Source organism: Eutrema salsugineum, unplaced genomic scaffold (assembly GCF_000478725.1).
Source record: "Eutrema salsugineum unplaced genomic scaffold, Eutsalg1_0 scaffold_5, whole genome shotgun sequence".
In the NCBI taxonomy this organism is placed as follows: domain Eukaryota; kingdom Viridiplantae; phylum Streptophyta; class Magnoliopsida; order Brassicales; family Brassicaceae; genus Eutrema; species Eutrema salsugineum.
Window position 1 is genome coordinate 11,468,721 of NW_006256612.1, and position 12,522 is coordinate 11,481,242.

The following is a 12,522-nucleotide window of genomic DNA, read 5'->3' on the forward strand; positions in this document are numbered from 1 at the left end:
TTAATTTCTAAAGATCAATTATTGAAAGTTTATGTCCAAACGACCGACCGTTGCTAAAGGACCCATTCACACTCGATGATAATCGCTTTTATATAGAAAGTTTCCAAATTCCATTGTCTTCTTTATAAAAGATTCAGTGACATATTACACCAAATATCGAGATGGCTTATTTTAATCGGATAGGGGTTATCTACTTAATCATATTCATACCCCAAGTGCGTAATCGTGAATATGGAGATAAAGCGATTTTTTCCTGCAAATAAAGAAAAAATAATTGTTGAGTGAAACAGAAAATAAAACAACATTTTTGTCGTCTATATCTCACGGTTATATTACAGAGAAGGAAATTTTGAAAATGTGACTAAATTATCAAAGGTACATTACCCGCCAAAGCTCATTAAGGCAGTGAAGGTACAATTTTCCCTGTGCATGTTCCAAACCCGACATTGTAGCCATCTCCCTACACCGGTTTAACCATAACCGTCATTTGATTAACAAGCGTAAACCGAAATAAGACAAATTGGTTATCACCTAGAATTGTTGGGAAAATAATAGACACAAACCAAGCAGAATCTGTGTTAGTTAGCTGATACAAAACACTACCTTGCAAACACCTGAGAAGGTCAGTTGGTCTCCGTCTTGCAGAAACGTCTGACTCGTTCCGTTCAGTGATAGAGGCTTTTGTCCATTCCAAGTTAGCTCGAGTAGACACCCATATGAATCTGGCTCCTGCGTTTAGAATTAAGAGCCAGCAATCCTTCGTGTTTTATTTTTTTTAACCATCACATGATAAAGTAGATGAGAGAACCGGTTAAGAAGAGTTTACGGGTCCGCTTATGGTTCCGGTACCAAGGAGATCACCAGGCCTCAAGTTGCAACCGTTAACGGTATGGTGTGCTAGCTGCTGCGTTATGGTCCAATATCTGTCGGAAAAATAGTTTAAAGAGTTGGAAGCAAACTGGTTACCTATACGGAGAAGTTGGGTAAGAGATTATAACTTGAAAAGGAACTCACAAATTTTGGAAGTTGCTCTTTGTTATAACACTAGAATCATCTTTGCCAGAAGGTTTAAGTTGAACCTACATTTAAGAGCAAAAAAACATGATGTTTAATTCGGTTCAATCTACCATAAGTTGATAGTGATATAATTAAACTCCACAAGTAATATGGAATGCTACCTCCAAGGAGATATCGTAATTTACAGATTCTTTCTCAGCCAAATATGGCAATGGAGGTGGATACTGCAAGAAGCATAAGTTAGATCAGAGAATCAATGGTTTCGTGAAAGAATGTGACGCCTAAGTACCAACCTGCTTGGGAGCTTGACAACCGAAAGGTTCAAGTGCATCCAAGGTAACAATCCAAGGGGATACCGTAGTCCCTACGACACAACAAAACAACATCCATTGAAGTTCTTTGCTCAAACACTCCTACTAGTGGATATGAAATCGAAGTTTTGAAGCCAAAGATCACACTTGAAAACAAATTCCTCACCAAAACTCTTTCCTAGGAAAGGCCCAAGAGGCACGTACTCCCACGCCTGAATATCCCTAGCTATAACAACGGGAAATTCATAAAACCGGTCACCCACGGTCAGGGTAAAGATGATTCAAAGAAAACTGTAATAAAGTGAGTACCACTCCAGTCATTCATCAGTACAAGACCAAATATATGATCGGCTGCATTATTCACGTCAATAGGCTTTCCCAATTCATTTCCTGGACCAACCACGGCAGCCTGAATATCACATGACATGGCAGAAGAGGTTGAATTAATTGTGAAGATGTCAATGGTGTTATGCTCAATCAAATCATTTAAGAAAAAAATCCACGTAATTGAGGCATCGGATGCTTACCATTTCAAGCTCAAAATCAAGTTTTTTTGAAGGTCCAAAATATGGTGCAGAGTCTCCTTGAGGATGGCTCTGGCCTCTGGGAGAAAGCAAAACAAGCAAAGATAAAACTGGAATTAGCAATTTATCAATTTGTTTACATGAAATCTTTCTATCCTCCAAAATTGGTTGCAACGTGAGGATATATTATAAAACACTGACAAAATTAAGAACAATTCTATTTCTTGCCAAAGCACAAAACCTTGTATGATGCATGACTTTCAAATATGATATGTATTCATAAAAACCTAACCTTGGCCGAATAATGTCAGTCCCCGAGATGACAATAGATGATGCCCGTCCATGATATGCAATGGGAAGACGAAACCTGATAAACATGGTAATATCATGCAGATTTTCATATTCAGCATTTCGATTTAACCAATTCACCAAGAAACCCTCAGCTGAAAAGTAACATCAAAATGTACCAATTAGGGTTTATCGCATTCTGAGGCCCACGAAACATAAGCCCGCAGTTCTTGGCGTGATGCATGGATGCAAAGAAGTCTGTATAGTCGCCAATCACCATAGGAAGAACCATTTCCACTTTATTCTGCAGGTTGCACCATACAACGACGAAAATCAGTAACATATTCGATATATCTGACCTGTTTTCAGGAACACAATTTCTTCAGACTACTAACCATCTCACAGAATGACTTTCTCCTCAAAACATCATTATCTCGTAGGGTGGGTTCATTAGCTGCATCAGAGCATACCAAAACCAAAACCTTGAGCTCAAATAACAAAACTCCGCATAATCCGAATGAAACGATAGGATCGAACCAAGCTTACATGACAAGAGCCTTTGAAGCGTAGAACGCGCTTCCTTCCATGCAGGCCGTCCCATGGCCAAGAACTTATTCAGATTAGGCTGTAAACAGAGCACAGAAATTGAAAATTAATAGCAAAAACAGAACCTTATGGTCCTCAGATCGCAAAGATTAAAACAGCCCATTCAGAACACAATTAGTCTTGTCACTAAGTGTGAGCAATCAAATACACCATTTGATCATAAAGCAACGGGGAAATCGCATCAAACCCAAAATCATGGTTGGCAAAAGGTCAAACCAGTCAACAGAAAACTCAAAACTGTAAGTAATTGAATATAACAGCAGAATTTCTTCGCGCTAATCTGGATTTGACTTATTCAGTAAAATAATCTGTGAAGAGGATTACTGGTCGGTGACGCAATACAGAGCAGGCTTCAGAAAATATCAGATTCAAATCTCCTATATGAAATCACCTGTGGCTAAGTTCTCAGGGCAGTATCAGAGTTGATAGGAATTGAAAAACGAACCTGAAGGAAGCAATCGGCGTTCTTAAGGATCGGACCATCGAGAAGCCCAGCTTCGGAGATCACGGAGAGGTCCAGGACGAGATCGCCGATAGCGACGCCAGGACGGGGAGTGGAGTTCGATTCCGGCTTAAAGACACCATAAGGGAGGTTCTGGATAGGAAAGTGCGAGTCTGGGCTAACATCGACGAAGGACTTCAGCAACGCCATGGAAGATAAAGAGACTGAAAACGAAGACTTATGATTCGCCGGCGAAGTTTCCAAAGCTAACCACAAATTCGAGTACAGAGAGATAGAGAGAGAGGACAGTTGTTTCGAGGTGGTAGGTTTGGATTATTTGTTAGCTGCCGTTCTTGGGATGATGACTGAGAAGTTGACGTCATCTTTACATTTACAAAGATTACCAGTTTCAGTTAAATTATTCAATTTTTATTTTAAGAGTAGTTTGTGAAAATGAGGAGTGTATATTTTAAAGTTATTATTTTTACAGAACATTTTAATAACAAGAAATACATATAAGATGGTGACAGACAGATAAACTGAAACTATGTACTCCATTGCTGCTGATGCAGCTCTGCGTTAGGGAAAAACCAAAACAAAAAAGAAACAAAATATCCAAATAAAAATATAGTAAAAAAAATAACTCGAATGTTTTTTTTTTTAATCAACCAAACACACAAATTGAGTCTCGCAGGCAAAAGAATGTCATTGTGAGTACGTAGTTCTCGCGTGTCCATCATGTTAAAACATAAGGCAATTACGGATTTGTTCTCAATGGTCTGATGAAACTAGTAGAACGGCAGAGGAGGAGGAGACGACGCATACGAGACACTTGGAATCGGTGGAAGAGGCGTGTCCGAGTAGGAAGGAGTAGACGGTGGTGGTGGTGATGAGTATGAATTTTCAGGAGTTGGTTCGTAACTTGGTGATGCTTGTGGAGGATGGCCGTCGTTGCAGTCCTTTGGTGGCGGCGGAGACTGGCTTGGTGAATAGTAGTACTCCGTCGGTGGTGGAGGAGGACTTGGTGTTTCCTGCGGATAGTAAACCGGTGATGGCGGTGGAGAACTTGGTGTTTCCGACGGATAATAAACCGGTGATGGTGGTGGTGGACTTGGTGTTACTGGCGGATAGTATACTGGTGATGGTGGTGGTGGACTGTTTGTCACCGGTGGATAGTATACTGGTGGTGGCGGTGAAGGGCTATGTGTTTCCGGTGAATAGTAAACAGGTGATGGAGGTGGAGGGCTTTGTGTTTCCGGAGAGTAGTATACCGGTGTTGGTGGTGGCGGGCTTTGAGTTACGGGTGCGTAGTATACGACAGGCGGTGGCGGAGATGATTCAGGACACGGCGGTGGACTTGGAGGAGGTGGAGGTGGAGATGAGTATACATAAGGTGGAGGTGGAGGAGATGAGTATACGTAAGGCGGAGGTGGAGGAGATGAGTATACATAAGGCGGAGGTGGAGGAGATGAGTATACATAAGGCGGAGGCGGAGGAGATGAGTATACGTAAGGCGGAGGTGGAGATGGTGATGGTGGTGGTGGTGGAGGGTAAGCTCGAACGGTAGGCGACATCTTGGATGTAGGTGGTGGTGGAGAGTATGATCTGACGGTAGGCGACATCTTAGAGGACGGTGGTGGTGGCGAACTGTAAACGTAAACTGGTGGAGGAAGTCTCCGGACGGCGGGTGCCATCTTGAACGTCGGTGGTGGTGGAGAGAAGATGTTGTAACATCCAAACTTACTGCAATCAACAGGACGAGCGAGCAGAGATAAACACTCTTTAGCCGATCTTTGACGAGCCATACCGGTAATACAGTTCATGGAGCCATTCACCGCAGCGTCGGCTACCGTTAGAGCTGCACATATAGGAGCACGCCCGGTGAAGAAGTTGGAAAAGTAGGTGAAGTTCTCAAGGTTAGGAAGCTGGCAGATACTTGGAGGAATGACTCCTGCAAAGCCATTGTTAGCCACGTGAAGCTCTTCTAGGCTCTTCATGTTGCCGATGCTAGACGGTAACATACCACGTAAACGGTTCGAACTGATGTCGAAAACCGTCACATTCTTGAGGTTTCCAATCTGAGGAGGTAAACAACCGGTTAAGTTATCGTTGGAGAGGATAAGCTCGTTGAGTGTCTTCCCCATTTGACCGATACTTCCCGGGATGCATCCTCCGAGATCGTTGTCTGCAAGAACCAGAGCAGAAACCGGAGAGTTCCCCATGTTCTCAGGAATTCCAAACCGGAACCTGTTATGGTTCAAGAATATAGCGTCGAGCTTTCTGTCGAAGAGCTTCGCCGGGATCTTGCCTTCGAACTCGTTGAAGCGGAGATCCAAGAACTTGAGGGAAGGCAACGAGAGGACAACGTTAGGGAACTTACCGACGAATCGGTTGTTGCTAAGATCAAGCTCGTGGAGAAGCTTCATGCGATTGAACGTGAGAGGGACTTCACCGCAGAAACGGTTTGAGTTAAGGTGGAACAGAGCGAGATCACAGAGGAGACCAAGCTCGGAAGGCAAGTAACCAGCCATGTCGGCATGGTTGAGGTCAATGCCTGCAACGACTCTGGTTTTCCCGTATGAATCAGGAGAAGGAGCACAGTAGATACCATTGTAGGAGCAAACATCTGACCCATTCCAATTGGCTGTGAAGTTGAAAGGGTCAGAAAAGATTGCTTGTTTCCATGATTGGAGAGCAATGTATGCGTCACGTAGCTTCGGGTTCTCGAACTTGAGTTTCGGGTCTACTTTTATATGACTGCCCAAGCCGCTTTCATCGTCGGGATTAGCTTTGATCTGTAAGAGACAAACGGAGGAGAGCAATAGGAAGAGAGAGAAGAAGAGACGAAGAGGAGGGAACAACATTTTTATGGGTCAAGAAACCCACTTTTACTACTTGTGACATCTAATATCTCTATGTGTTCCATCTTTATAAAACAGTTTTGAAACTCCAAAGTCGTATCTCGTTCTCTCTCTCTAATTTTCCTCTTTTTTTTTTTTACTGAATTCGTCAATTAGTGACATGTTAACACGTTGAGGAAAACGTAGAGAAGACAAAAAGAGCTGACCTTTGCGCGGAGATGAAACCATCGTCACTGATTTCCTCAAACTTGGATGCACGTTCCAAGAGAATCTTTGATGATAAAGAATAATAATTACTTTGGCCGTCAACGTTTAATCATATAAAATATAGATTTAAAAATGTTTGCAACTCAAAACGACAATAATGCACGATCTATGGAATAGAAGCGGTCAAAGAAAGACAAACCTGCACGCACGACCAAATGGATCAAAACTTGGACGCATGTCTGTCACAAAACGTGTATATCTATCATCATTCCTTAGATCTTTCAACGAACATACCGAGTTCAATCCTATGATTAAGAGTTGTTCAACAGTTGGTAAGTCTTCAACTATGAGCAACAAGCATACACTCAAGGTCGATATCTCTTTTTGGGTTTGTAGAATATTCTGAACAGCATGATCCTAAACTATTTGTTTCCATTGTTTATTCTGTCGTAAGCTATGTCGGCTGTTTAATTAAGCAAAGCTCATATTCAAGTATTTTGCATGCTCTATAGATTGATCCAAGGCGATGCAAAGTCCATATAACAGAGCAGACCATTTACAATATTAATGAACGCACACAATGACTAACAAAAACAAACTTCAAATTATCAAGCCTGTGGAATTGAAGGATAATCTCAATACTCTCTAGGACATTATTTAAGGATTGAAAAAAAAAAAAACTACTAATACAAGTTGAAATTCTTATTGTCCTAGACTCTCTCTAGCTAGAACATTAGCATCCAACATTTTATAAACTCAGCCAATTATGATCAAGGTAAGATGAAATTAGGGAAAATGATGATAAAGAGAGCAACCATGGCACCATAATCCCTGTACATGAATATCATGATCAATTAGTGTCCTCAAGGAAAGATTACATGCTACATTAGAAGGCCATAGCCTTTAAGCCAAACTGATTGTTGCCAGTCTCAAGCTCAAAATCGAAGCTATGTTAACAGCAAATCAGGAATCACGAGAGAACACAACCTTTGAACAGACAAGCTATCTTGTCATCGTGTATAAAAATACAATCAAATGGATCTCTGTATTCATAACTCAGAATCTGCATAAATCCAGTCACTGTAAATGGAAATTGCTTAAGAGTACATAATTAAGAACTACTCGGCCATTAACAACAGAGAAGGATTTCGAGTTCTACAAAGGAAGATAGTTGATTTGTGGCACTAAATTTAGAACAAACCACTAGTTCCACATATAATTATTGATCATAGTGTTCAAGCATATTACACTGATAGTGATACTCCTAGGGACGAAGCTAGCAGGATTATATTATCTATAACCACGAAAGCTACTCGACATTCGCTTCAAACATCCGAATAAAAAGGGAAAGTTTCCGGACCTGAAGGAGGCCATTGGAGTCTTAGAGTATCGCAGCAGAATCGGAGATCCCGCGAACTGAAGAAATCGGCGTACGTTGGGTTTTAGTGGATTCAGCGGCGCCATGGCTGGACGGAGAGGAGGAAGATGAAAAGTAGGTGGGGATTTATTTTCTGGAAGAACAATTCGTCGTCTTATTGACTCCCGGAGAAGAAAACCTCACGGTCTCTTCATCTTCGCCGGCAAAAGTCTCAAGCCGTCCGGGCAAATTCTCCGTGCCTCTTACATGTTTCGGATTCACTTGGGCTTTAAAGATCGGCCCAAGTTTTAGTTACCAATAAGCCCATAAAAACATTTGGATGATTAATGTTTTAATGCGCATGATACTTTGAAAGTTTTTATAAAAATAAATCAGAACCATCACGTCACGTGTAATGGATAAGCCTCTACCCGACCGAATTAAGCGATAAGCATAACCAGTGACAAATTAACAATAATATATTCGAAACCTATTTCATGACCAACATAAACTTTTTAAACTGAAAAAAAACTAAGAACAAGGGAAACCTTAGATACGTTGAATCTAGTCAGCTTTTCAGATTCGATGAACGTGGACGTATATTGAGTTTACACTATTTCTGGTTTCCGCGTCAGAAGAAGATATCACACAATCCAGTGAACAAATCTAGCGAAGTGAAATAAATAGAAGTTGAAAGATCTAACCACAGTTTCTCACGTGGCAACTACATTTTAACTTGCTTTTGGTGCGTGTGTCCACGCGCTACTGTGTACCCGTACGTGACCTGTCTGTTTTTACTCCATGTCAGCAACTGGCATTGGATAAAACTTTATCACGGACGTTAATATATTGACGTCCGTTTACCGATTTTTTTTTTTGTAAATAAATTACTGTAGAATATGCTTCTGAATCTGAAAAAATGTAAAATTAATGTTCAAAAGAGAGAATAACTCTTTTCTTTTGGTAAAAGTGGAATTTCTAGCACGTAGAACCGTGAATCTCTTTTCCCAAACTAGAACAATTCAGTGAATTGACTATACTATTTATTGACTAACATTCATGTTTAGTTAGTTTGATTTGATAAATATTATTCGTTTTAAATCGAATGTATGTGGACGCTATGGCGGTAACAATTGAGAATCTAAAAAGCCAGCACATCCCAAAACTGTAATTAACTAAAACGGGTTCAGAGTTTCTCCGTTAAACAAAACGCCGTTAATCCCCTTTTCACCATCATTTCACCATCCTGTTGTCATTATTTACCATTTTGTCGTTTACTCCGTCAAAAAAAAAGAGTCAAGAGTGTTTGTCAACACAATGAAAACATCACTAAATGTATTATTCATGTATATATATACCACAATTCGCAGAACCGAAGAGAAGAGAAATCAGAAAATAAAAAAGCAATAAAATGATAGAGATTCCGGGAAGATTTAACCAAACAGCGGCGGCTTTTGACGTTGCGGCGGCGCGTGCACGTCCACCGTGCGACAGCAGCAGCGGAAGCGATCACTCTCCGGAGGACACAGCGGATCTTTGGGATCTGGTCGAATCATTTATCGACAGAGAAGTGAGAGTCTTACCAGAAAAGGTTCCTGAAGAAGATAACGACGAGGATAAATCGGACGTTGATGAAGAGGATTACGAAGATGTTAAAGAGAGGTTAAGGGAGATTTTGGAAAATCCCGGAGGCAAAGAGCGGCGGAGAATAATGGAAGAGGCGGTAAAGGCAAGTGGTTTCGTCGGAGAGAAACGCCACATGATGGCTTTCCTACGTAACAAGGGTTTTGACGCAGGTAATAATTAACAATGCTTTCTAAGTTTCGAGTACGCTATGTTTATAGGAAACTACATTTGTTTGTGATTGATTTTGGTGGGAGATTGGTGAAGTTTGTTTAATATAAGCTGAAATATGTAGCTCAAATCCGTTTTGAGAAATAAGTTTGAGTATTGATTAATTCTTGTAAGCCTTAAGCTCTCTTTTTAATCGCCTAGGTTCGGCCATTTGATTTTTTTTTTTTTTTGTTAGGTAATCTATTGAAAACTAAGCCTTTACAAAGGAATGTTTGGTTTAGGACGCGTGCTTACAGAAATAATGATTGAGAAACAAATTTGATCGTGAAGTTTAAAACTGCTTTTGTCAAGTGGATAACATATAATTTGAGCTTTGAGATTGGTCGCTTGATTCTTTGTAGAGAGTTCTTGGCTAGTGTATTTCTTTCCGTATAACTCATCACATTAGGATATAGATGTGAATGTTGTTACGCAATGCTCGAGTATCTGAAATTGTGTGAGATAATATTGATGTATTTTTGTAGCATATTTATCAAAGTATATATCATTATAAGACTTTTGGGATTTAAATGTGCAAATACTGAAATTGAAAGATGAATTTATGTATACTAGCTAGACGAAACTCTAATAAAGTGGTTAGTAAGGTTATGATGATAATTATGTTGGATCGATTTAACCTAAAAATAAAGTACTAGCTTGGATCTCTGCAGGATCTTCTAAGATTTTAAAGGTTTTTGTATTTGTGCGTGTAATGCCATAAATATTTGGTGGGATTTAAATGTGTATACCCTAAAATGAGAAGATGAATCTATGAATAGGTCTATGCAAATCCCGGTGGGAGAGATTTGGTAAGAACACGCCCGGGAGGTATGAGTACGTTGACGTAAACGGAGAAGATAAGAACCGTTTTATCGTCGAGACAAATCTTGCCGGAGAATTCGAGATTGCTCGGCCTACGACAAGATACCTTTCTCTCTTAGCTCAACTGCCGCGTGTCTTTGTTGGAACACCCGAGGAGCTGAAGCAGCTTGTGAGGATCATGTGCTTTGAGATAAGACGGTCGATGAGGCGAGCGGGGATTGACGTGCCACCATGGAGGAGGAACGGTTATTTGCAAGCCAAGTGGTTCGGTCACTATAAACGAACCTCTAATGAAGTGGTTACTAGCTTTAAGAGCTGTGACTGTGGACCGCGCGTGGGGTTTGAGGAAGTGGTTAAAACGGCGACGTATAACGGTGGTTTTAAGGAGGTGGAGAGGAAGATGAATGATTTAAAGGTTAGCCATCTTACGATGGCTTTCAACGGAGGTGGGCTGGGGTTGTAGTTGTCATAGAATAAAGTATGAGTTGATAATTGATAATTATTATTTTGTAAATGTAGATGAGTTTTGGGGTATAGTGATTGGTTTGGTTTGCAACATGGGCTTTTTTAATTTAGGCCCGTTATATTAATGGCCCAAAGACTTTGTACTTCCGATTAAATGTTTAAACTATGTAAACGTATATCTATGTTTAGTACTTTAGTCATCCCAACTTAACATTTTAATATTTTTACATTTTTAACTGCTGCACACTAACTGTAGAATGGAGTGACGGATTGCAATTTGCAAGCACCACTATACACTACTCGAACTTTATAAGTTAAAAGTATTAGACGTTGATGATGTGAATGCCGATTGAATATTGAATATAAACAAATGATGGCACTTTAGCAACTGCTTGACCATATGGTGTAGCAAACCGTCAAACACTTTCTCGTCAACCAATTATTCAGCATTTTATAAGTTTAATTTAAACATATATCATGAAAGTAGAATATACATCCAAAAACAAAAGCATACATCCAAAGCCAAAGGATCTTTGTGAAATAAAGATTATTGTAATTATGTACTAAAAATGTTTCTTTCGGTTAGTAATTGAGAAAAAGAATCGATATATATATACTAAACATGTTTAACTAGACCATTAAATGTATTTTAGGCTAACTCCATAGACTAAGATCTCTGAAAAACTATAATAAAAAAATAGGAATGAAGCAAACAAAAAACCTAATTAACCTTTCGGTATTTAAAGTCTCGATAACATCTTTTTATACAAGAAAGTCTCTCTCTCTCTCTCTCTGTAATTCTCTCTCTTCCACAAGAAACAATGAAGAAGCTCTACAAGAAAGGAACCGTACACCCATCGCCGCAGGTAAAGTCCGGTGACCATCTTCTCCCTCTCCTTCCCGTCGCCATCTTCTCACTAGCGGCGGTTCTCTCGCCGGAAGACCGTGAAGTTCTGGCTTACCTCATATCAACCGCCTCTTACTCCGGAGACCGAAACCCTACCTCTCGCCTGAATAAGACCAAACCCCACAAAAAGTCTCATTTCGACAACAACCACTCACCTCTCTTCACTTGCGACTGTTTCAGCTGCTACACGAGTTACTGGGTCAGATGGGACTCGTCGCCGAGTCGCCAGCTGATTCACGAAATCATCGACGCTTTCGAAGACAGCTTGGAGAAGGAGAAGAAACAGACGAAGAAGAAGAGCATAAATGGGAAGAAAGATCGGAGAAAGCGTTCAGTGAAACCTTCAGCTCTCGCTGGTTCTAGCTTCTGTACGGATGACTCGGTGATTCCGAGTCCACTCGGTGAGTCAATTACGAGTCCGTATCCGTGTTCGAGTTCGAGCGAGTTGGGTGATGATAGTGGTGGTTGCAACGGCGGTTTGGAATCGACGGCAGAGTTCCGTACCGGAGACGTTGGTGACGAGGCGGAGGAGGTGGAGGAGGAGAAAGGGTCCGTTAGGAGATTTGTGAGTTTCATTGGTGAGAAAGTTTTTGGTGTTTGGGGATAAGAAAATTTTGACGAGAAAATTTCTTCAAGGAAATAAAAAGCCAGAAATGTTTTGTTTATTCACTTGGATCTTTCTAGCCCTAGATGTTTGATTACCCAATAGTTTTCATGTGTATGCATTAATTGTACTATAGTGGGACAAAAATATATCATTGTATTTATAACATCTTGATTATATCAAAAAATTAGTATACAAAAATGCGTTTTAGCTATAATGGTGTGACCACAAAGTATAAGAAATACACAAATGCTCAAGTTTGCATAAACTATTATTTT

The 12,522-nt window shown here is 40.4% G+C and overlaps 4 protein-coding genes across 6 annotated transcripts; 2 read left to right on the forward strand and 2 right to left on the reverse strand.

Moving 5' to 3' along the window:
* Window positions 1-74: 74 nt before the first annotated feature.
* On the reverse strand, window positions 75-3,561 carry LOC18993662 (fumarylacetoacetase). The gene is made up of 15 exons (XM_006417207.2): window positions 3,192-3,561; window positions 2,687-2,765; window positions 2,536-2,594; window positions 2,320-2,444; window positions 2,145-2,219; window positions 1,856-1,931; window positions 1,638-1,737; window positions 1,495-1,554; window positions 1,311-1,381; window positions 1,179-1,241; window positions 1,015-1,079; window positions 827-923; window positions 604-729; window positions 385-460; window positions 75-253 (listed from the first exon to the last, which is right to left on the reverse strand). Exons 1-14 carry the CDS (start codon window positions 3,396-3,398, stop codon window positions 398-400), a joined length of 1,266 nt encoding a protein of 421 aa, XP_006417270.1. The 5' UTR covers window positions 3,399-3,561; the 3' UTR covers window positions 75-253; window positions 385-397.
* Window positions 3,562-3,640: 79 nt separating this feature from the next.
* Window positions 3,641-7,895, reverse strand: LOC18993663 (leucine-rich repeat extensin-like protein 1). 3 transcript variants are annotated; one of them, XM_024152037.1, is made up of 4 exons: window positions 7,617-7,895; window positions 6,456-6,561; window positions 6,256-6,320; window positions 3,641-5,983 (listed from the first exon to the last, which is right to left on the reverse strand). In XM_024152037.1, exon 4 carries the CDS (start codon window positions 5,717-5,719, stop codon window positions 3,977-3,979), a length of 1,743 nt encoding a protein of 580 aa, XP_024007805.1. In that variant the 5' UTR covers window positions 5,720-5,983; window positions 6,256-6,320; window positions 6,456-6,561; window positions 7,617-7,895; the 3' UTR covers window positions 3,641-3,976. The 3 variants fall into 3 exon arrangements, with proteins under 3 accessions (XP_024007805.1, XP_024007804.1, XP_006417273.1); XM_024152036.1 differs by having other exon boundaries at window positions 3,641-6,320; window positions 6,456-6,495; XM_006417210.2 differs by having other exon boundaries at window positions 3,641-6,320.
* Window positions 7,896-9,024: 1,129 nt separating this feature from the next.
* LOC18993664 lies at window positions 9,025-10,944 on the forward strand. Its single transcript, XM_006417211.2, has 2 exons — window positions 9,025-9,409; window positions 10,226-10,944. Exons 1-2 carry the CDS (start codon window positions 9,025-9,027, stop codon window positions 10,729-10,731), a joined length of 891 nt encoding a protein of 296 aa, XP_006417274.1. The 3' UTR covers window positions 10,732-10,944.
* A 522-nt stretch (window positions 10,945-11,466) lies between these two features.
* LOC18993665 lies at window positions 11,467-12,445 on the forward strand. The gene has a single exon (XM_006417212.2). It carries the CDS (start codon window positions 11,555-11,557, stop codon window positions 12,245-12,247), a length of 693 nt encoding a protein of 230 aa, XP_006417275.1. The 5' UTR covers window positions 11,467-11,554; the 3' UTR covers window positions 12,248-12,445.
* Window positions 12,446-12,522: the final 77 nt, after the last annotated feature.

Excerpts from the sequence above, each read along its gene's own strand:
- LOC18993662 (XM_006417207.2), bottom strand. The coding sequence starts at position 3,398 with ATGGCGTTGCTGAAGTCCTTCGTCGATGTTAGCCCAGACTCGCACTTT. Across the intron at positions 1,932-2,144 it reads ACTGACATTATTCGGCCAAG|AGGCCAGAGCCATCCTCAAG; the intron begins GTTAGGTTTTTA and ends GCTTTCTCCCAG. Across the intron at positions 1,080-1,178 it reads ATTACGATATCTCCTTGGAG|GTTCAACTTAAACCTTCTGG; the intron begins GTAGCATTCCAT and ends TCTTAAATGTAG.
- LOC18993663 (XM_024152036.1), bottom strand. The coding sequence starts at position 6,052 with ATGTTGTTCCCTCCTCTTCGTCTCTTCTTCTCTCTCTTCCTATTGCTC.
- LOC18993664 (XM_006417211.2), top strand. The coding sequence starts at position 9,025 with ATGATAGAGATTCCGGGAAGATTTAACCAAACAGCGGCGGCTTTTGAC. Across the intron at positions 9,410-10,225 it reads TAACAAGGGTTTTGACGCAG|GTCTATGCAAATCCCGGTGG; the intron begins GTAATAATTAAC and ends ATCTATGAATAG.
- LOC18993665 (XM_006417212.2), top strand. The coding sequence starts at position 11,555 with ATGAAGAAGCTCTACAAGAAAGGAACCGTACACCCATCGCCGCAGGTA.